Here is a 24184-nt window from a genome sequence, read left to right on the forward strand (position 1 = left end):
GAGGTAATAACTGGTAAGATTACCATAAACATGTATATAAACCCTAATCTTAAGATGTGATTGTAGTCGTTTTTCAGTCTTCGGGGCAGTCGTTATTGCTCTGTAACGGGCGAGCACTGGTTGCGCTCGTGCTCCAGCCCCTGCAGAACGTAGGACTCAGTCTAAGCGGCTAAAGGTTTTAGTAAAAAGACCGGCCGTTGTATGCCAATGCTACAATAAAAAAGAAATGTTGTAGGCTTTTGCTTTCTAGTTGCTGGCCTGTGGTCCCTTGTTCCTCTCAGTGGATGCCGTTGTTTTATCATACTGTTAACTGGAGGTAACTTAACCAAAGCAATTAGCAAGAAGCCAACAGCTAGAAGCAAAAGCATAAACTTTATTGTAGGGAGCTACATGCACAGGCTAATGTGAATTATCTTCTAAGTTTGTTTGTGAGACTGTATATTTGCAATAATTGATAAGCAAAATAAACAAGTAAATATTCAAAAATAAATGAAACTGTGTGATTCGTTTTAACACAGGTAGAGCTTATTAACTTAATTTTTGTTTATGCCTAATCATTACAATGGAAATAGCTTAATCTGTTTTATATTAAAAACATTCTGCTGAACAAGCGCGCTAAGAATTTTATAATAAGCATACTTTTTCGCTAGAAAGAATCTCACAAGCTTATATTTTTTTCTTAAGGTTGCAAATTTTTATTTCAGCTTATTAGTTAGGTTTTTGAAGAAGCCGTTCTGCCATTAAAAAAATCGTAAGCTTGATGAAAAACGCTACTAACACCCTCAATTCCAAAAAATACACCGTCCTAGTATTTTTCAGACATTCAGAAAACTTTTAACAGGGCACGAAATGAGGATGCTAAATATAAAATGATCAACTGTGCATTTCCTCATATTTGTTACGAAATGCAAAGTCATTTTTTCAGCAATAAACCCATTATGGCCCGCGTAGGAGCAGAACTTAAAAAATTACTACAGCAGACACTGACATGGTTTTATTATTATCTTCATACGTGTCTAGCATGCCTTCTCTGTAAGCTCGAAGTTCCTTGGCACAAAGGTTTGTGTTCCAACTATCTGGGCATAATATATTTTTTTATTTATAAAGCTGTTCTAAACTCAATAGGATAACAATCGCTTAAAATTGCTTTATCTATTACGTTACACTAAGTAAGTAGGCTTCTAGAGTTAAATTAATATACAATTTGCTATTACAAACAGAAGGCTGTGCATTACCGAGTGAAAAGGGAAAAGATTCTGGTTTTGTTTTTTAGTTGTGTCTCAGCTTTTACGCGCAACAAAGTATATCTCTTTATTTAAAAAAAAAGTTTAGTTAATCTCCCTTACTCTTAGTTAAACCGTTAAAATGACTAATTTACTCATTCTTCAATAAAATGGTCTTTTTCTCTTTACCAAATTTAAGGCAGTAATAAGTTTTTCATATTTAAAAAAAAGTTAAAAATTTTCAACAATTTTAAAATTTTTAACATTGTAAGAATAGTAACAATCGTTCTTTAAAAAAACTACTTTTAGTAAAGAAGACGAACACTAAACACTTTAATGGAAATGAGTTAAACGAAATAATTAAAGAACTATTCCAATCTAAAAAACAAAAAAGGACTAAATTATCCTAAAAAGGAACCTTTTAGTCTGTTTGTTCATTTTTTTAAAAAAAACTGTTATCTTTTGCCACTATAAGAAACTTGAAAGTTAACGTTTTTCTCTATAGTATTATAACGGGTTTATTGCTTTACATAAAGTATTGAACTTCAAAACTTTTAATAGTTTTACTTCATTGTTTATTTTTACTTTTAAATTTTTTTTAACAAGTTTTTTATAAAAAATTTATTTAGCTGACTTTTGAAAAAAATTTAGTTTACATTCTTTTCTACCGCAATGCCTACCGAAGAAATTGTATATTATAATTAAAAACTATTTTTTTGGTTGTTTATTAATTTAATGTTCTTCTTTCCTTTTCCTCTTATTTAATATGAATTTTTCACAGGATATCTCCGTACCATGTATAGAACTTTCCTTTAAAAATGAAGAAGGTATTATTATTTTTCTTTAAAAGAATGTTCATATATATTTTTATAAAATAAAAGAGTAAAATTTTTATATTTTTTACTTTTAGTAGTTTTAGTTTATATAAAGGTGTTTTAATTTTTTCTATATAGTTAAATTTTTTTTAACTTTATGTAATATTATACTTTATATAATTTTGCTTTAAGTTCTGTTAATGTTCAATTTTATGTTTTCTTATTTCAAAAAAGTTTGTGTGTAGATGCACATTTGTGGTAAGTTTTTATTTAGCTTTTAAAAAGTAAACTAACTTTTTTTAATTATTTCAAGTTTAGCTTTAAAGTAATATCTTAAGTAATTATTTCTATAAAATTAAGTATATAATAAAGAACTTTTTTCTTTAAACTTTTAAATTTTTTTTGTAAATTTAATATAAAATCTACAAAAAATATAAAAAATGAAACTCTTGATTTTATTAAAATCTAAGTTATTAATTCTGCTACTATTATATATTTCCTTATAACAGATATTATTTATTTGCTGTTCTTTAACTTTTTATTATTGTAATATAAATTAATAATGTTTTAAAGATTTCAATTGTTTCGCTGTCTTTATAGCGCTCTGTAAAGCTTTTGAAGAATACTGTAACGAAGAACAGCAAATTTCTGGAGATAATTTACCCGAATTATTTTTAAATCTGTTTGGAAAACTTCGCCTCGAGGACAACGAGAAAACATTGAAAAAAATTGAAGGCAATTTTTAAATTTTCTATAAAAAGTTGTGAATCTGCTAAATCGTTTCACGTTGTTTTTATGCAAATTAGATTAATTTTCGTGTTAAAGTTGAGCTGATTTTTTTTCCTTATTTTTCTTCATTAAAATTTAGCAGGCGTGAAACTCGATTATGCTCTTTACCGCTCGATTGTATTGTCCTACTTAACAGATAGCAGAAATTTCCAGTGGGGGTGTGTGAGTTCACAACTTTTTAATTTATTTTTTTAAGAAAAACTATAATTCATGTATATTTTATATTTTCTCATTACTAATTCTATAACTTGACATTTTTCTGATTTAAGTTTTAACTACATTTTTTTATGATACGCTATTTACTCGTTTGCAAAAAGTTTAGTTAAACTTTTACTATTTATTTTTTGCGTTATTTTTTTTTATTTAATTAAGTATAAGCGATCATTTTTCTTTTATTTTCTTAATATTAAGTATATAAAAGAACATTTTAATATTTTTATAACTATTATACATATATTTTTCAAACTTTAGTTATTTTATAATATTAATTCTATAAAAAATATCGAACTATTTTCATATTATTATTTATATAAAAGAATTGTAAACTTTATTTATTTTATTATTACTTGCGTTAAAGAATATTAAACTACTTTTATATTATTATTATAATTATATGAAAAAAAAATTATATTGATTAGAGCGTTGACCTCGAAAGGGAACGGCCCGGTAGGCTTCGATTTGCTCACCGAACAGTTTTCTAAAGAAATTCGCAAAGAAGGAATTCAGTATAATATTATGGTTGTTGGTGAGTATTATTGTACGCATCACTATTACTGCTGCCGCATTTTTTAGTGGTTGATATAAAAATTATGATAATCGATTGACTGAAAGTCTTCCTTTAATTTCTGTTTCTATACTTTTTTGTAAAACTTTTAGTTGCTTTATTTATTTTCTCTTTCTTTAATATTAGTAAAAGGCATTATAATTATTTATTAACTTATTATTATTATTCAAACCTTCAGGACGGAGTGGCCTGGGAAAGTCCACTTTTATTAATACCCTCTTTAAAGGCGAGTTTGCTAGGAAAAGTAGACATACAACGACTGACGATCGTAGATTTTATTTTTCATTATAATACATTTTTTTGAGTTTTTTCAGTGCTTCAAAAAAATAATGAAACTATTAAGTTTTTGATGATTTTGAAGACTATGACAACGATGAGGGCAGCGAGGAGGTTACGCCTCGGCCTCCGCAAACCACTTCAATTCGCTCCGTTGCGCACGTCATTGAAGAAAAAGGCGTGCGAGTCAAGCTGACCATCACAGACACTCCAGGTGGCCTCCGAGCGAGTGTCACTTAGTGTTGGCCAATTTTTTTTTCAGGGTTTGCCGACCACGTGGACAACTCCGAATGCTGGGAGCCAATAGTGGAGTACATTTGCAACCAATATGAAAGTTATCTTCTAGAGGAAATCAAACCTGAGCGCAAACCGTAATGACTCCATAATTTTTATTACTTTGTTGCTTGCTTCCTCCAATCCTATTGGTTTATTATGCCGTTGTCGCAGCTACATCTCTGATACACGTGTGCACTGCCTTCTGTATTTTGTGATGCCTACCGGCCACTGCTTGAAAGCAGTCGATGTTAAAGGTAAATACTCTTAATTGTTTTTGTATATATATATTTTTTTCAAAGTACTTTAAGTATGTATACAAATTAAACTTTTATTATTTTGATTACTATTTATATTATTATCATTAAAGTAATTTATTTGTGTTAGCGCTGAAAAGGTTGAGCCGCTTTTGCAATATAATTCCTTTAATAGCCAAAGCCGACACGTTAACACGCGATGAACTTGCAGATTTCAAAAAAAGAATCAACGAAGTTATTTTGTTTATGACTTTTTGTTTAAATCTTTTTTTTAAAAAAGTAAGGAAGCAGGGTTATTATGAACTTTTATTTAAAAAAGGTTTTTTTTTAAAGTTATTAATAAATGTAGGATTTGCGGTACCATCAAATTGAAATTTACCCACTCTATACAAAAAATGAATACAGCAGTGAAGAGCTCGAGATTATAAAAGTTGTTAAAAATTGTTAACTTCAATGTTTATATTTATTTGACTAAATTTCTTTTTAAGCTTTAGCTTTGATTATTTTTTTAATTTTATAATTGTTCGACATTTCTACGATTATTTTTGTTCTTATATTTCTATAGTTTATGAAAAAAAATTACCAATAAGCATCTATTTTGAATGGACAGGCAGGAATACCGTACGCCGTGATTGGCAGTGATGCTTACGAGGAAGGAAAACTTATAAGGAAGTGTTCTGCGGGAGTACAGTCTTTTTAATTTTTGATTAAAAAAATTATTATGGGACACCGCTTATAATAAAGACGGCCGAAATTGAAAATCCAGAGCACTGCGATTTTGTTTTACTGCGGGATATGCTGATCCGCAACGAAATGCTTCGGCTTATAAAAAGCACAAAAGTTTTGTTTTATGAATCTTTTCGGAAAAATTATTTGTAAGATTTTTATACGACTTTTATTGAAGACTTCAAGCTTTTATGATAAACTTTGCAGGCTTCAAAAGCATTTTAAACTCGGAAGCTAGATATAAATTCATTAAAGATTTTTAACATAATAAAATTATATTTATTTTTTATTTAAGTATAGTAAAACAAATTACAAAAAGATATTGGCTTGCGTTCATCTTTTTTATTATAATATAAAAAAGGTAATTTGAGTAAAGAATACTAAAAGAAGTGAATAATTTAGCTTATCTTTAAAGAAAGCACGAACTTAGTAGAGCTTAGCAATGGAAAATTAATTTTAAATTAAAAATATAACAACTAAAGAGTAATTAATTTTAATATGATCATCAGTAATACTTGTCTATAGTTGTGAGCACTTTATTTCAATAAAAATGTAATTGAACGAATTGTATAAATTTATTATAAAAAACTTTTACATAAAAATATAAAAATATTACGTTATAAAAAAAATTTAACTCTTAAAATTTATATTATAAAAAGATCGCTTCCTTGTAACTAATAAATTTATATATAATTACGAACATTTGGAAAAAGTCGTAAATTGCAGATTTTTATAATTATTTTAACTGATGCATTCGATCTCCATATATCAATAAAAGTAAAAGTATATAGTATTTTATTGAAAAATTCTTTAAAAGTCTGTAGTTGGTAAACTGTCTAATAACTTTTTATAACTTAAAAAAAAGGTATAAACTATTATATTAACAGTAAATTAAAAATCAATAACGATAAAAATAATTTAGGTAAATGCGGATGGTAAAATTACGAAATTTTTATTGACAGCTTCAACAGTTGTGAAAGTGGAGATGAAAGAGAGTGTTTGTGCAGAACCAGCCATTACTTTCTTTCTTTAGTTGAAAAAATTGAGAGAATCCAATGGGTGCATCTTGGCCATCCTAGGAAAGACTAATAACAGCAGCAGTAAATAGTATTAACGGAAAGTTACCTGAAATCTTCCTAAAACGGCTATAAGAATTAGTTCTGGACTTTGGCCAGGTTGTACTTGAACCAAAGTAAGATTGTACTTCACTTCTTTGCTAAAAGGCAAGGAGCTTAGCTGAGATAGTATGGCCTCGGTGCCCAAGAGTTCTTTAGAATCGTATGTCATTAAGGAATTTGGGAGAAAGATACTCCCCAGTTGGCTGTCATATATAACAGAAAGCATTAAAAAAAAAGTTAATAGCTTTAACTTTCAACCTCCAGTTTTTAGTAATAAAGTTTGAGTAATAAAAGTTAACAAAGTTTTGGGCTAGAACTTGGTACGATTCCGTCATGTTTGATTATTTTTTTAATCTGTAACCGTATAGAAGGGGTAGATTAAGCATGAAAGCAACTACAGAGCAAAAAACATACAAGCTAAACCGCCTTCAATGGAAAAAAAAAACTAAAAACGATAAACCAGCGACGCGCAGGAGGTAAATAAAAAACGTGTCGTGGCGGATAATAAAAGACTAAATTGTAACTTAAATTCTACCAATTTTTTCTTTCAATTTACTTTTTAAACATATACCTTTTTGAATTATTTAAGTTTTACTTCATAATAAAGAATTGTACTTTTTAAAGTAATCTCTAAACGTGTTTAAATTTTGTAAATGAAATATTATATTAACATTTTTTTTTGAAATAGTAATAGCTTTAGTAATTTTGTGTATACATCAAGAAATGGGGCTTATGTAAATGTCAAAAAACTTGTTAAAACAATATAAGCCATAATTGCGCTTAACTATCTTTTAAGAAATGTATTTTTTTTTCACTCTGAAACACACATATATATACCATTTTAAAATTTTAGTTCTTCTTGTGCGCGTTACTTCATATATAAAGTATAGTTATGGTAACTTTTAGCTTCCAAGATTTAGCCATTTAATTTAATGTAATAGAGCCTATGCTAGCTTAAATCCGTCAGACGTAATTTTTTTAATTTTTTTTTTAAGTAGAAGCAAAGTTAAGCAATCTTTATAATATATTTGAAAAGTTTAATAACTAAAACCCTGTTTGGTGTCATCAAATAGTGTTGAACTTTTGGTGTATAAATTTTTATTGCCCACATGAAAATTTGCCGGTGTGGAAGTCAGTCTTTTTGTGTTTTTATCAAATGTTTGGTTACAGGTGCCTTTTGGATTTATAATAGTAATAAAAAATTGTTTGTGTTGTCTTTTAGGTTCCCAACGGTATATAAATTTAACTAGAGCGCCTCTTACGGAATACCAAAAGAACATAAAATTTATTAATTTGGCCTGTGACAAGACAAAAGGACAGAAGCCTCTTGCTGGCGTCTTATTAAAAATACTTATATTTGTTACATATCTTAGAGTCTATAGCTTGTACGCAGAGTATTTCTGTTTTCCTTTTATGAATTTTAGTAGATCTTCTTTTATAAGCTCTCGCCAATCGCAAAACCTACTTATACCTCACTTTTATAAACTATTCCCGTTAGGATAATCAATAAATAAGATTGCCTAATATATATGAAATACGCGAAAACTTTGGTCCGTGAAAGCTGCTGAAGAAAGAGCTAAAGGGTTATATAGCTGCTGGAAGATTGAAAAAAAACCAACCCTACTCGTCGATACAGCTCTTTAGTATCTGGCATAACTTGATATTTAGTTTTTTCTAAAATGAACCAATTTATAATATTAAGTAAGAAAATAAGCAAAAAAGGTATTAAAGGGAGGTCCTTATTATATAACAAGAGGAAACTTCAATTTCTCTTTTCGAGCATAAACGACTTTGCTCTTTAATAGTAGCAAAAAATATAGACCCCAATATTACATATCCCGTGGGATAGAGTGAGTCCATAAAATCAGCTTTCAAACATTCAAGAGAAGCCAATACTAAATATTGCCTTATTAACGAATTACCTACCACAGCAAAGAAGCCGAATTTTAAGAACTTAAAAAGTTTTGTAAAAAAGCAATTTCTTGGTAATAATAACATTCTGTGAGGTAAAATGTGCGCGAAGCGAAGACTAATTTTAAGCTTAAAACTAAGAGTACACGCCGTCTCTGCCTCCTACTAGCAACTGAAGTTTTGAATATCCGATTTTAAGCCTTCTCTATAGTTAATTGTGGAACTAGTAGCACACATGCCAGGGAATTGTGTTTACCGGCGCCCATAGAACTACTCCCGTGTGAAAACTTTCATTCAGAATTGAGCAAGACCTTGGGAAGTTCGCGTTTCAAACGCAAAACTCTTGAAGATAAATATTGTTAACAACTCAGCAGATGCGGATTTGGAAGTGTGTCGTACAACATTATAAGAAAGTTACTGTCCCAGAGCGGCGTGCATTAAGCAGCCTACCCTTAACTATAGGGGATTTCGCATTTCCCGGACTGATCCTCGCGAATATTTCTATAAGCTGATATTTGTAGCATTATTTCGCACCACTCTACTTTGTATTTTTCTCGGCTATATATTTCGGTCAAGAATAATTTTTTGACTATGATCAAATAATGCTAAAAATGCGAGGTGTAGACAAGCTTTTTAGCAAGAAAGGTCTCAACTTGTGCGTTTTTGACGAACACTGATAAGTATAACTTACTAAGGCTGAGCAGAGTAACCTCCATTATAGTTATAAATAGAGAAGACCCTCATGATTACCTTACAAAATTCTAGGGAAAAAAAAATTGTCGGATACCATTTATTTCATAAGATACGACTAAAAGTTACATTTTTTAAAAATCTAATATCCTCGCCTTCTAATAAAATTGAACGATGTTTCTTAATGCGATAGACTGCTTTTAAAATTTATTACTAATGCTATTTTAACTAATTTTTTTAATATAGTTAGAAGGATTCCGTTCCAGCTTGATAACTATATTAAACATATTTGACAAATAGGCAGTGAGGACAAAGAGATCCGGGCTTTTTTGTCCCTGATTGGTTCCTATACAGTCCTGACTAAACCACATCGAACTATTGCGGAGTAAACTGTGTTTAAGAAGAGAACCTTTCTTGAAAAAGCTGTGTATTCCAAAAGTAAATGCTTTCCCTTTGTTAAAAGAAATTAATAAATAGGCAGTATTATTGTAAAAGCTCGATTTAAGACGAAGCCTAACATTTGCAAACCTTAATGATTCGTGCCATATAACATGAGCTGCAGACGAGTAAAAATACTTGTTTTTTTAAAAATAAAAAAATATATGAACTTACCAATTAAAAATGTTTTCTTTTATTTAGAAAGGTGTATTTTTTTACTAAAAAAAATTAAGTATTGCTATAAGAAATCCTTCATAGGTCGGGATATGAGGTTTCCACAAACTAAAAACTTGTATTTTATGCTTTAACATTTTGCACCGCATATATCATTGGAGTTTTTAAAAAGTTGGTTACTCATGAAAGCGGTACCACGAATTCATTTAATCATTGTTTTGTTTGTTCTAATATACTTCTGGCCTTCATACATATCGAGAATAAGCTTCTTTAGCTTTTATTATACCGAGATGAGCCTTAGTGTCTTTTTTGTCAAGGCTACTCCCCATTGTTCAATATCTTCCTCATAATGTTAAGGTGTTTGGAGCTTCTATCAGTTCTTATTTCTTCCGATATTATAATCTATGTTAATAAGTAAAGTAATTTATAGAGTTCAAGTTCATTAATTATTTAGGCTTTGATTTCGGTTTTATCTTTATATTAATACTACTGTTATATGCTTGGGCAAGTATCATAAAAAAGTTTGTGCTACTGTAATATAAAGTAGTTGACCAGCTTTTCAATTTTAAGTGGAGTGGCTCGGCCTTGCTCGTCTCCCGTTCTTTATCTCTAAAAAGTCATGGAAAACATCAAATTGTTGCCTTTGTAACTATCTTATTCATATATTTACTTCTATCGCTCAGCATTCATATGTGTGTAAAGCATATCAACCATCACCCTTTAGGCTATAATGCTTGCCTCTTTTTTTTTTACACAGCCCTCCTTCTGTAGAATAAGATAGTATAACTGTTTAAAAAGGTATATATATATATACAGAAATTGTGCTTGTAAATCTTTTTCTTCAAATTCAAAAATATCAGCTCCAATAATATTTACGGGACTTTAGATGGTAGTTTTCATTTTTTAAATTTAACTTTTTTGGTAAACCTGATGTGTTTAGGCCTTAATATTGGTTCTAAATCTAAACTTCTTATTTCAAAGTGGTCAAGCTCTTTTTTGGAGAAACCTATTCGATGGAATTTACATGTTGAATTTTATTTTTAGTAAAAACATGGCAAGCGTTGTGTTTAACTCATTCACAATATTGGTATGAAGAGTAATTTATGAGTAATGACTCTTCCAAAATATTTAATGATTAAATAATTGCTTAAGTTTATTGATTTGGTAATTCATTTATAGTATTATTGAACGTAGGCTTGATTAACATCTAATTTTCTAATTAAAAAATCGATACTCCTGGTAACAAAACTGTTATTACGTTTATATGATAATAAATGACCAATAAATAATATATATATATATTATAACACCTGTTTATCGTAAACTTGAAGCCTTTATTAACTTCGCATGTAGAATTTTAAGAATTTAAAAAAAAATTTTTATTATTTTGGTATTCTCTTTTTTATAATTAAACTATAAAGCGCCAAGTTTACAACTTTTTTTTAAGTAGGCAATCTTTTGTAGCGAATTTAGTGCACGCATAAACGGGGCATACAAACAAAAATTTTTTCTTACTAATTTCATTGGCAACACATTAACTTCTGGTGTAAAGTATAGATAACCTTTTTGTTTTGGTAAAAAAAGAAGTATATTTAGGTAAAAGATAATAGCAGTTATAAGTTAGTGGAATAATTTCCAGAGTACGCGTAACTGAGTACAGTGTGAATAAAGCTTTGCATGAATTAGCTAATTAAGGTATCTTTGACCTTGTAAAGAGCTTTACTAAATAAGTTAAATTGAAAAGTGGACATCTCTTTGAAAAATCAGATAAAGTGGGTTTTAGTAACTTTAATATTTTAGAAAAGTTGGAAAAAAATGGTTGAAAGATTGAAATATAAAATAAAAACTTTTGTAAGAACTACTGCTGCCGATGAATAGTGCACACAGAGTTTCGTAAAGCATAAAAGGTTACGTTTAAGGCTACCCCCTTAAAAGACATTTTATTAATAACCAAACTTCTTTTAAAGTTTACTAAGGTTAAAATTAAAATCCAAAATATTTTCCTTATGAAATATTTAAACGTACAATAAATGTTTTAATAATTCAAAAGAGCAGTAAAAACCTCTTTGACGATAAGAAAACGCATAACTTTTATATTGGATGACGAAAAGAGTAAAGTTGTGGCCAATATTTTAAAAAGTGCTGTAAAAGTATTTGGTTCTTGCCTTTTTGCGTCTTTCTTAGTGTGGAAGGGCATTCAGCTGTAAAAGAAGGTAAAACTTTAGCTTTTTTCTTATACTTTTTTTAATGAGCTCTACTTTTTGACTTTTAGCTAAGTATCAAAAGGACAGAATATTGATAACGTTGTTTTGGTTTAAAAATGGCTGCTGTGCAGGAAACAGTAGAGCCCTCTGCGGCAGTCCCAAAGTATAGTAAATCGTTGAATGATAATTTGGAACAAAGAAATATATTTTACGCAAAAAGTAAGAAATTGGCTTCGAAGTTGCGTTTTAAAATATTGGGCTTGGAAGCGCGAAACTATAAACAATCTTCACAGCAAGATTTGAAAGGAAAAAAAAAAGATTCTGCCGTTACTTTGAAAAGATCAAGTATATGTTAACATTAGAGTTTCTATTAATAACAAAGTTTTTCCTAAATAAATTATTTCAGCTACTATTTCTACTCCCTTCAACTTTTGGAAGGCAGCAAATTTATATTTTGCGCCAAGTTTTTTTTCTATTTCAACTGTTAACAGTTGCCAATGTGCACACTTTTACACTCGTTTTTCTTCTTTAAATAAATATATATCAAAAAAAGGGGAATTAAATTATTTTACGGTAATTTTCTTGCAACTTGTATTCCCAGATTTCCTTTTACTTAAAACTTTTATGTAATAAAAATATATACTAATTGAATTTTTTCTAATTTTTTAAATAATAAAAGTTTTACTGATTAATTTTTTTCTACTTAAGGATTTTTTCAAAGTAATAAGTCTTTTACTAGTTAAAAAATTTTTTACTTAAATTGTTCTGTAATTTTAGGGAGTTTTACTAATTTATAATTTCCTCCATAATTTTTTTGTTTTCAAGAGTTTTACTAGTAATATTTTTTCTACTTAAATCTTTTTTAATAAGTTTTAAAAATTATTTTTTTCTTATTAAATTTCTTTTGCAAGTTATAAGAGTTTTACTAGTCAAATGTATTTAGCACGTAGAGTTTTCAATGTTATTGCCTTCATCAATCACTACTCGGGAACTATTTTTATTATTTTCAAATCTTCTAAGCGCGGATATAAACTTCACTTCTTTTTCTTTGCGTTGGATTCGTCAAGGATGTGGTAATAAAAAAAGTTTTTATCACATTTTAGTCTTCAAATTATTTTTTTTAGGATGTTTTTTAAACTTATTAATTTCCTCTCAAAATAATTACTAAAAAAACGTTCGATTTCATTAATAATAAACATTTTACACAATACATTTTTATTTAAAAATCTATTAAATTATTTAATTTTTTTTAAATATTTTGTAAAAATACTCAACGTTACTATTTATAAACTTCTACAAATAATCGCATACTATAATTGTTTTTATAATTAATTTTTTTAAATTTTTTTAACTATTTATATTTTTCAAATATTCTGTTTCCCGCTTGTAGAGAAAATTTCTTCACAATTTATCTTTACAACTTTTTTTTTAAATTATAACTTTTTAAATTTATAAATTTATTAATTTTTAAAAATGTTTTATCCTCCTTAATCTGTTCTACAGTTGAAGAGAGAATTTTTTCACCTGACGAAAGTCCGCTTTTATCGAGATCTTCTGGCTCTTTTGAAGATTGTTGTTCTAGATTTTACTTGTGTGAACATTCTTGTCACGTTCGTTCTAATTCAACTGATTTATAAATAAATTTATTCTCCGGCTTTACTATAATTGTTTAAGTAAATTATAAGATGGAAATTTATAGTTAAGATTTTTACTTTTAATTATTTATTAGTTTCTTTTTTTTAATCAACTATAGATTTTATTCTGCTTATATTTTTAAAAATGACGGACAAACTTAATATCTTTTTCTTAATTTGTAAATTATATAATATTTTATTTGCTATAAATAAAAAAGTAATAATATTTATAAAAAATGTGATAATAAAAATTTATATAGTAATAACAGTAATAAATATGAAACTATGACTTAATTGTAGTTTTTTTAAATAAAATTAAATAGAAAAGAATAGTAATAATAATAAGTGTACTATTAATATTATTAACAATAATATAAATTTTAAAGGGCTTGATTAATATAAACTATGTAAGATTGAAAATTTTTATTATAATCTTTTAAGAGTCAATGGTAGATTATATATTTATATAATACTTAATATACTCAAATTACAATCTTCAAGTTTAATTTTTACTTTTTGTTAGATTCTTATAAAGACTAAATATAATTTTTTTTAACACCGTTAAATTTCTAAGTTAAAATTTTTAATTAAGCCACGAATGAATTTAGTTTAAGTTATAAATTTAGTAAAAAGGGTTTAAAAAAATTCGAAAATCTTTCTTATTAAGATTTTAATAATTACTGCTTTTATAGGCCGAAAGAAGAAACTTGAAAATTGAATCTAATTTTAAGGGGACTCCAGCTACAGTCGTTGTGGAGGTTTTCTTTAATTCTGCTATTTTTATGCATTTCTGTTTTTTTTTATCGTAAAAAGTAAATTTGAATTTTTATATGCGGGATTTTAAAAAAATTTATTCTTTTTAAATGGAATTCTGGTATACTTTGAGTTTTATTATTTTTTAATTAACTTATAAATTTTTATTCGTCCGTCACATTCTGCACATTCTGCACATTCTGCAAAGTTTATAATTTACTATTAATGAGGTTTAATCAAATTATTTTACTACTTACATATTAATTTTTCTAGCATTTTATAGAAATGATTTCTTGTCTACTTCAGATATTGCTCTGCGGTTTAATTAGTCATTATCTTGTTGATTTCTTTATATATTTAGATTTCATCCTTCATTTCTGGAAGATTTTATAATTTTATCTAGTTTTAAAAATTAAAATTAAGTACTAAAGCAAAAAAAATAAAAAATAAAAATGGCAAATAAAAAAAACTTTATTTACGTGTTTATAAATTTATAACTATAAGTTTTCCAGCATTTCTTTCAAATTGTTTTTTCGTCTACTTCGTATTTTGTTATGCAGTTTATTATCAGATTTCCTTTCATGTAGATTTCTTTATAATTTAACACTCTTTCGTCACACTCTCATTTTTGTTGTAAATATTATAATTTATAAAAAAAAGTTAATAATTAGCAGAATTTACTTCAAATAATTTAGTTTTCATACCTTTTTTTATAATTATCTTGTGCTGTGGTTAATATTTTTTATTTTATTACAGTTTTTTTTTATAAATTCACTTTAAGGTGTCTTGTATGCTATTTGTCCGTCACATTCTGCAATTCTCGTTATCTCGGCTTAATCGATTGGATAATCAAAATTTAGATGACTATCAGTTGAGGTTAACGCGCTTAAGAATAAAAATACAAGTTTTATATTTATTTTTATTAGAAAAGTAAAGAAAATTAATAAATTCTAATAATAATTAATAAATTATTTTTACATAAAATAAGTTTAACCGTGAACCACTTTTATTAATAAATTCCTTATTACTTGATTTTATAATTTCAATAAAAATCAAATCTTTTTTTATTGTAAACAAAAAAAATTAGTAAAAAATATATAAAATAAATTTTCTTGTGAATTACTGAAATTAATTTAAAAATTCAAAGTATTCTTAAGAAAATTTAATCATTATAATTGTTTGAACTCTAAATTATCATTAATAATAAAAATATTAAACAATTTATTTTTATTAGTAATAAATTTAAGCGTCAATCATTTTTAATAATAATTTATTTTTTACGTTTTATATAAATTGAAAATTGAAAATCAAAATCTTTTATTATTATAAATAAAAAAAAATTATTGAAAGTAATTTTAATTTTATAATTTACGTTTTTTTATAAATTATTATTTATAATACTTTTTGAAAAAATATTTTTTTTAATAATTATTATTATTGTAATGAATATGTTTGTTATTATTTTTATGATTGTTTATTCTTAATTACTATTTTTAATTGTTAAATTCTATTATTTATTTTGATTTATACTTTAACAAATTATTGTTTAATTATAATTCAAAATTTTTTATTGATATAATATTTTTTTAATCCTTTTTGTTATTTTTTATTATTAATAATTATTGTTTAATATAACGCGATTAATATTTTTACTTATAATAAATCTATGCGCAAATCATATTTATTGTAAATTTCCTTTTTACTTATTTTTATAATAATAACGACGTTTATAATAAAAATGAAATCTAAAAACATTATAAATTGTAACTCAATAAATTCCATACAAAACTTTTATGAATAAACTTTACTTTAATCGCTACCAATCAAAGACATAAAAGTAATAAAGTTTTTTACTGGATTTCTAACGACCAATCATATATCTTCAATAGTTTTACTGATTCTGCTGGCAATATCAAGGTGTTGGGCATCTGGGATTGTCCGGGCTGCTGCCCCGCCGGTATTTTTTATTGTAACTCTTTACGAGTGTAATTTACTTTATTTTTTACTATTTTGATAAAGATTATATTAATAACAATAAATAATAAAAAATAAATATTATTTTATTTTCAGGTTAATGATGAGTTTTTACATTTTACTATATGAGAAATATATGATAGTAGTAAAGTTTTTATATTTATTTTTATTCATGTATTTTTTTTTTTTAGTAATAATAATATTGAAATTGTCGAAAGTATTATTTTCTTTTATATTTTGTTCTTTATTTATTTTTCTTTTTATTACTAAAAAGTTTTTAATTTATTTTTTTATCGTAAACGAGACGATTTACTTTTTTTATTAAAACTTGTTCTAAAGTAAATTTACTTTTTAGCCAACTTGCAAACTTTTTTTTCTATGAATTCAAATTTGAATTATATATTTTAGTATCGAGCAGTATTAAATAAAACTTGTTTGACTTTTTATATTAAATATGATAAAATTATTTCTGATAATAATCAAGAAGTTTTACTATTTAATAAATTTTATTAACTTTTTTTATATAATAAATATTTAAATAATCTATTTTTTTTTTTAATCAAGAAATTTGATTTTTTTCATTAAAAAACTTGAACGCCGAGTTTTACTTTTTATCAAACTCGATCCACAATTTTTCAAATGTTACTTATTATTATTAGAAACTTTATTACTTTCTGCGCAACCTCCGATGGTTGCTACTGAAATTCACCCCAAAAAAAATAATCTCGTTACGAGATTATCAAAGAAAATAACGAAAACTCTTCGTAATCCTCTTTCTTATTGTAATTTGCTATTATTATTATTAACATAAACTTTATTGTTTATATTTAATATTATTTTTACTTTCAAGTATATTTATCCTTTTTTCTTTATTATACATATATACATTTATTATTTTTTAATAGATTGTAATTACAAAATAAATGTTATTATCAACTTGATTACTTTTTATATTTATTATTTTTATACAAATACGTTTATATTTGCAAGTATATTTCCTTTTTTTTCTTTATAAATACTTTTACTATTTTATAAACTTTATCATTTTTACTGTTTATTGTTTTTATTTAAAGAGATTTTTAACCTTTTAATGTAAATATGTTTTATTCTTTCTATATAATTCTTTTAATTGTCTGCATTAAGTATATTCTTTAGACAAGAGCCAAAAAAGCATGCCTTCTATTGGAAGTGACACTGCCAAACAGCTGTCACCAACTCGGACAGATAAAAACTTTTTTTCAGTGACGGAGGTTACTTTTTTTTTATTCATTAAAATTTCGCTTTGTTTTTTTCATTCTACTTTTTATATATTTATTATTCATCAAAAGTTTTGCTTCAGTATTTTTTATAATAATTATTATCATTAGAAAAACCTTCAGAAGTTCCCGAAAAAAACCACCGCCTATTCTTCGCTTCATTCGCTTCACGGTTTTTGCGTTTTGTATTTTATATTTTCATTGGCTATCAGAAGACCCCCTTACAAAAATGGGCAATAATGGGTCCTTTTAACATTTATAGCTAAAATACTGCTGTTTATTGGTGATTTAGTGAATTTTTTGTATTCATGGGTTTCTCTTTTTACAGCCTCTTCCCGCAAACATTTAACTTTATTTCAAATTATGCGCCAGTCTTTTCGTAGTTTAGTTTTGCTTCATTACTACTTCGCCTTATTATTTTTTCATTTTTATGTTATACTTTTTTTATTTTGAAATGTATTAAACTTTTTATGCGTTTATTTTTAATTTTTTTTTTAAATTTTGTATTAAAATTTTTTGTTTATTTTTATTTTCTTAAAACCGTTTATTAGACTTTTTCATAATTTTTTATAGTATAATTTTTATTATTTTTTTTTTAAAACGTATTAAACTTATTTTCATATTTATTTTTATAATATTATTTCTATTTTTTTTTAATAGTAAACTTTTTATATTATTTATTTATTATTATTTTTTTTTGAATATTATTTTACTTTTAATTTTGTAATATAATTCTTTATTAAACTTTTATATATATATAATTTTAGAAATAATATTCATTTCTATTTTCGTTAGTACCTTTTTTAAACTTTTTTTATATATTTTTTTTATATATTTCTTATAATATATTTTTCATTAAGCATAATTTATTAAACTTTTTTATATTTATTTTTAACAATTTTTTTTAGTATAAATTTATTTCTATATATTATACATAAATATTATTTTTAGAATAATTTTTTGAATTTTTTTATAAATATATTATTTATTGTTAAATACATTTTCTACTTTTTTATATATATATATAAATATTTAGGTTGATTTATATTTTAAATATATTTTTTTATCCTTTTTTTAATTTTTTTTATTAAATATACTTTTTATTACTTTTTTAAAATAAAATAATAAAATCTTTATTATTTTTATTTTTTTTTTAGATAATATTATTTTCTCTTGTTTTTATTACTTTTTTTTAACTTGTATAAATTTTTTATTTATTTTTTATTTTATTTATAGTAAATTTTTCAATAATATTTCTACAATTAACGTGATGAACTTTCCTTATATAAGTATTTTCTATTACTTTTATTATTTCTTTACATCTATATTTGAGTATAATAATTATTTTTATTTATATTTTTTTAATTACTTATTTATTACTTATTTATTTCTTTTTTACTACTTTATGTATTTTCTTTATATTTATTTTTTTTAGTATAATTTTTATTTCTTTTTCATATTCATAATTTTTTTTTTATTTTTATTACTTTTTTTATATTTATTATAAAACTTCTTCAAAATTTTTTTAAATCATAATTTTTTTTCATTTTTAATTTTTATTTTATTATTAATAAATTTTTCTTTTTGTTATATTTTTGTCGTTCGTTATTGTATTTATCTAACTTTATTTATTATTTTATAATATTTTTTAATTTTTTTTTATTGTTTGTGATAATTTTTTTCTTTTATTTTCATAATATTATATAAAACTTTCATTAAAATAAGTGGAGTATAGTTTCGAGTATACTTTCATATTTTTTCGTGAATCTTTTTCTATTTGATTATAAATAGAAACTTTTTTATGTTATTTATTATTATTATTTACAATAAATTCTTATTCAATTAGCCGCGATTCCGTCCACGCTAGAAAAGCAAGACCCCTACGAACTCGGTAATATTTCATATTGCACTAAAAAACTTGCATGGCTAATTTTATTATTTTGAGGCGTATTTGGCGCGCTAATAGCGGATGCTACGCACAGCGGATCAATTTTGCCTGCGCCGTTGCTATTATGTTTTTCCTATGTAGAGACTTTTGGTACATGTTTTTTTATTTTCATTATTTTACACTATTTTTATATATTTTCATTATTTTGTTTGTTATTTTAATTCATTTATTATTAAGGACTGAATTTGCAGGGAATCTATAGAATAAGTGGAGGCCATTTAAAAATGAAAAATATACGTGATTCCTTTCAACGGGGTATAATTCTGATTGGCCCACGTCTTTTACTATATTTCGTGCGCTAATCATATATTCCCAAAAAAAGGCGAAGTTCCCAACTTTCAGAGTATCACAGCGCACAACGTTGCTGGTGTGGTGAAATGTTTTTACAGAGTAAAACTATTCTTGATGTAGCTTGATTAAAAAGTTTATTTCATTATATTTTTGTTTACGTCTAGAATTATTAAGCGCTAAAATTTTTTTGATTTTTATTTGTTAAATATATTGAATGAAAAAAATCGTCCTCTAGTTAACTTCTATTTTTTTTTTCTTGTCTTTCTTGCTATTGATTGGCCAAACAATCTTTTACGTGTTTTTTAATAAAAACCAGTAAAGTTGGTATAAAAGATTTTATCGGCTGTTCCAGATTATCAAAATAAAAACTTTTTATAAATAGTTCTTTTATTGGTCCAATAATAGTATGTGTTTTTTTAATGGAAAGCTGTAAAGTTAGTAGCGAGCCTGTTAGGAAATTTTAATACCCTAATAAGAGATTCTTATTGGCTATAACAGATTAACATAAAAACTTTTTATGATCAATTTTTTACATGAACAAAACATTCAAGAAAATTTCATCTTTTTTTTTCGTATTTTTCTAAGGAAATTCCCGAACCTTTTATTCCTCCAACTTCGAAGTTAAGCGAGTTAAAAGGTTAAACAATTTTTTTTGTATCAATTATTTGTTTTTTTTTTAATAGTAATATAATATAATACACTATATAATAAAAAGTAAATCAATAATAATAGAGAGTAAAAATAATAAGAAACAACTATTTACTTTTTATATTTTTTAATACTTTTTTTTTGAGTAGATTCACCTTAAAAACAGTTGTAATATAATTTTTGTATTTTTTAATTTAACTATTTATAAATATTAATAATAACTATAATTATTTTTTTAAGTAAACTTTTTCAGTATAATACTAATAAAGTAATAACTATTTATTACATAAAAAAAATTATAAGTAGGATAATAATATATTTATATATCTATATTTTATTTCTTTTAATTACTATTAAAAAATTTAATAATAGTAATAATAAATAGAATTAATTTTACAATATAATAATAAAATTATAACCAAAATAATACTAAAATATAATAATAATTATTTTGAATAAACTTTATAATATAATTGTAATAAAATTATAAATATATATCGAATAAATATTGATAAGTATAATTATAATAAATTTTATATATTTTCATTATTTCTTTTTCTATAAATTATTAATAATAAATAGAATTATAATTAACTTTTACATAATAGTAAAATTATACTAAAATAATAATAAATAAATATAATAATCATTTTTAATAAACTTTTAAAATTAATAGTAAAGTAATTAATATTATATAAATAAAGAAAGAGTAAAAAACTAATAAAGTAGTGTACTTTTTTTTTAATTACTATTTAGTAGCTATTATTAAAAATACATATAGTAATTTTTTAATAAACTATTATAATATAGTAATAAAGTAATAAGTATTTTTCAAAAAAAATAAAATTATAACTAAATACTAGTAAGTATATTATTTTTAAATAAACTTTTACAAGATAACAATAAAAAAGTAATAAATTTTTTTTAATAAAATAAATTATAAGTAAAATGATTAGTATAAATATTTTTAAATAGACTTTTAAAATAATTATAAAGTAATAGATATAATATAAATAAATAAAATTATAAGTAAACTATTAATAAAAATATGTTTTTTTTTATATCTTGTTATTTACAATTAAGTAATTATTATTTATAAATATAATTATTTTTAAATAAACTTTTACAAATAATAATAAAAAGTAATAATGGTTTAAATAAATAAAATTATAAGTAAGGTAACAATAAAAAAATACTAAATATCATAAAATATAATAATATTGTACCAATGATAAATCTTTATAGAGTAGATTTACTCTATAAAAAATAAAATAAAAATAACTTTTATTTTTAAATTTTTATAAATATTATTAATATTATTGTTATTTTTTATTGTTTTTAAATAAAATTTTTTATAACGAAATCATAAAAGTAAAACGCCTTAAAAATTAGCGAAAAATAAATAATATCTTCATTAGAATTGGAAGTCGATTCCGATGAGATGATTGGCGCTCTGAACCTTTTAGTAAAAGAATTACCGCCAGGAAATTTACTTCTCCTTCGTGCTTTGTTTAGGTTTTTATTATTATTATTATTATTACTATTAGCAAAGAATAAAGTAAAGAATTATTTTTTAAAAATTTATTAAATATTCAAATTAATAAATATAATTTAAATATTTTTTATAAATATTGTTTTTTTATACCTGTTCACTGTTTTTGCTTAATTTTTTTTTAAATACTAAATATTTTATAATAATGTATAAATTAAATCATAAAATTAAATATTTAGTAATTATATTTGTAGAAGTTTATTTTTCAGTTTTTATTATAAATATTTTTTTCTTATTTTAAATCCGTTTTTTATACCTGATCACTATTTTTGTAAAATTCTATTATAACTGTTTCAAGAAAATAATTAACAATAAGAAATACTTTTGAATTAAAGTAGCAGTAAATATTTTATTATTTTTTTTGTGCTCTACCTTTTCTCTACATTTTATATTTTTTAAATGCGGTTTTTTTTCGAAATGTTCAATGATTTAGCTTAATTTTTTTTTTCATGGGCGATTCTTATTTCTCATTAATAAATAGTTTTTAAGTTATTATAATACATTTTACTATTATATAATATTTTTAGAGTCTTAATTTTTTTTATTGTGATATATAAAAAGTATTATGCCATCTTACTTTATTAGACTGTTTATTCCATTTAGATTTTGTTAGTTTTCCTTTTTTTTTATTTTTTTAAAATTCATAAAGTTATTTAATAATCTACTTAAATTTACTTTTTTAATAAAAAACACTAAAAAATTAAATTTATCGTATAATTTTTTTATCTAAATTTTAATTTTAATTTCAGGCATTTGCATCTTGTACATCTGAATTCAGCTAAAAATATGATGCCCGCTGAAAATTTGGCGGTGGTTTTTCAGCCAAATTTGGGGCTTTCTACAAATTTAGTGATTTGCTTAATTAAAGAATATCCCCAAATTTTTCAAGACGATTTCAAAGTTGTTCCTTTAAATTTCTCGGACTTTTGCTAGCTTTTTCAGTTTATCGATACTTATTAAAAAATTAAACAATTTTATGGGTAAACTTCTTTTTTTTTTTTTGATTAAGATTTTTATTATGTAATATATATTTTTATTTTTCTTAGGCATTTAATTTAATGGTAGATTAATTAATAAATTTAAATTTTTTATCGCAATTTATAAAATATATCCTCTTCTGAGTAAAAATCACTTTTAACGCACGAGTCCTATATTTTTTATAGTGGTTTCATTTTAAATTTTTTGAAAAATATTTTTTTAATTTTTAATTTTAGTTTTTTATCCCTTTGTGCACTTTTATTAATATTATTGTACAAATTAAAGATTTTTTGGTAGTATTATACAAATTATTATGTTTGCTAAAAGCATTTCCAATAGGGTTGTACTATTATTGTTTTCAAATAAATGTTAAGGCAGCTTTTCCTTAGTGTGGGACTATATTGGTTATTTGCAGCCTTTAAGTAAGCTAAGCTTTAATAGAGTTGCGAGTTTTTTCAATTCTATATTTTAATGGATTCTTTGTTTTGTTTTATAGGATCAGTTATTCGTTATCTTTCAAATCTTTTTTTTGTAATAACAATCAGTGAATTTTGTAGTTGTTTAAAAATTGTTTAAGATTTCGTTTGTTGCTTCTACTAGATTTTTACTATAACTCTAAAATTGAAACTTTTAAGATTTCTTTATGCACCATATTAGTATCTTTCCATTGTTCACACCTGCTATTTTATGGACGAAATTTTTGAAGATATTCTATTTTAATTAAGCAGATCATTTTTACGAAATTAATATACTTGAAGCGTTAAGTGAATCTCTTTTTAACACCATTGAAGTATTTTTTCAAAACTCACACCTGTTACAAATTTTTATAAAAGTTTAAAAATTTTACTCATCTCCAATTGCGAAATCATCAACTTCACTAATAATAAATGTTATCTACATAATATTATAATGTTATAATATTTAACAACCTGCTTTAATTATTATCTAAAGAATATGTATATAATGAAAGCTTAAACATTAAGCTTTGTTAATATTTATAAGTGTGAAAGAGTCATCTTAAATTATTAGAGCTGTTGGTTATTATCATATTAAGATTTCTAATAGATGCATTTATAACATAATTCTCCCCACCCTTTTGTTTTTAATAAATATAGTCAATTGTTAATAATAGTTAATCTAATTTGCAACTGAAGGTTTTACTAAAAACGATACGCAGAATAAAAAGTAATCGATCAAAGTTTTTTTTTTAAACACCAAGAAAATTAAAGCTTAGCTTATAGGACAATATTTATAAAAGGCCATGAATGATTTTTAAAAATAATTTAATTATCGATACAAAGCTGGAAACGTTTCTTTTGATAATAAGGAAGCACAACATAAAGAAGGCTCTACTATAGAAGAGTAGTAACTGCAAAGATTTAAAAAACGCTATAATTTAAGAACGCTTCTATTAGCATTAAACCTTGTTATAAGTAAGACCTTTTGATTGAAAAGTTGCATTTTTAGAAAGA

The 24184-nt window shown here is 24.3% G+C and overlaps 2 protein-coding genes and 1 long non-coding RNA gene across 3 annotated transcripts; 2 read left to right on the plus strand and 1 right to left on the minus strand.

Annotated features, from left to right (window-relative positions):
* The first annotated feature begins 1828 nt into the window (after positions 1–1828).
* On the plus strand, positions 1829–5381 carry LOC135120300 (neuronal-specific septin-3-like). Its single transcript, XM_064044606.1, has 14 exons — positions 1829–1913; positions 2005–2050; positions 2639–2773; positions 2910–2985; positions 3466–3572; positions 3790–3879; positions 3955–4101; positions 4150–4258; positions 4335–4417; positions 4548–4651; positions 4767–4847; positions 5028–5102; positions 5162–5292; positions 5351–5381. The coding sequence occupies exons 1-14, from the start codon at positions 1896–1898 to the stop codon at positions 5379–5381; spliced, it is 1233 nt and encodes a 410-aa protein (XP_063900676.1). The 5' UTR covers positions 1829–1895.
* A 725-nt stretch (positions 5382–6106) lies between these two features.
* On the minus strand, positions 6107–6726 carry LOC135120306 (uncharacterized). Its single transcript, XR_010278563.1, has 4 exons — positions 6676–6726; positions 6520–6615; positions 6269–6464; positions 6107–6218 (listed from the first exon to the last, which is right to left on the minus strand). It is a non-coding gene; the product is annotated as an uncharacterized LOC135120306 (long non-coding RNA).
* A 5957-nt stretch (positions 6727–12683) lies between these two features.
* Positions 12684–22667, plus strand: LOC135120301 (rho GTPase-activating protein 4-like). The gene is made up of 15 exons (XM_064044607.1): positions 12684–12751; positions 13182–13288; positions 14005–14070; positions 14847–14941; positions 15955–16022; positions 16699–16821; positions 17183–17289; positions 17407–17467; positions 19142–19186; positions 19241–19333; positions 19421–19498; positions 19566–19633; positions 20120–20171; positions 21601–21697; positions 22484–22667. The coding sequence occupies exons 4-15, from the start codon at positions 14856–14858 to the stop codon at positions 22665–22667; spliced, it is 1062 nt and encodes a 353-aa protein (XP_063900677.1). The 5' UTR covers positions 12684–12751; positions 13182–13288; positions 14005–14070; positions 14847–14855.
* Positions 22668–24184: the final 1517 nt, after the last annotated feature.

This window comes from Zophobas morio, unplaced genomic scaffold (genome assembly GCF_036711695.1).
Source record: "Zophobas morio isolate AGI-343-1 ecotype UQ-CSIRO unplaced genomic scaffold, CSIRO_AGI_Zmor_V1 ptg000373l, whole genome shotgun sequence".
Classification (NCBI taxonomy): domain Eukaryota; kingdom Metazoa; phylum Arthropoda; class Insecta; order Coleoptera; family Tenebrionidae; genus Zophobas; species Zophobas morio.

Bases quoted from the DNA above. Each gene is read 5' to 3' on its own strand.
- LOC135120300 (XM_064044606.1), top strand. The intron at 2,051-2,638 runs GTATTATTATTT...CTGTCTTTATAG, and splicing joins TTCCTTTAAAAATGAAGAAG to CGCTCTGTAAAGCTTTTGAA. The intron at 4,418-4,547 runs GTAAATACTCTT...TATTTGTGTTAG, and splicing joins GAAAGCAGTCGATGTTAAAG to CGCTGAAAAGGTTGAGCCGC.
- LOC135120301 (XM_064044607.1), top strand. From the start codon at position 14,856: ATGCTATTTGTCCGTCACATTCTGCAATTCTCGTTATCTCGGCTTAAT. The intron at 19,334-19,420 runs GTACATGTTTTT...TTTATTATTAAG, and splicing joins TTCCTATGTAGAGACTTTTG to GACTGAATTTGCAGGGAATC. The intron at 20,172-21,600 runs GTTAAACAATTT...TATCTTCATTAG, and splicing joins GAAGTTAAGCGAGTTAAAAG to AATTGGAAGTCGATTCCGAT.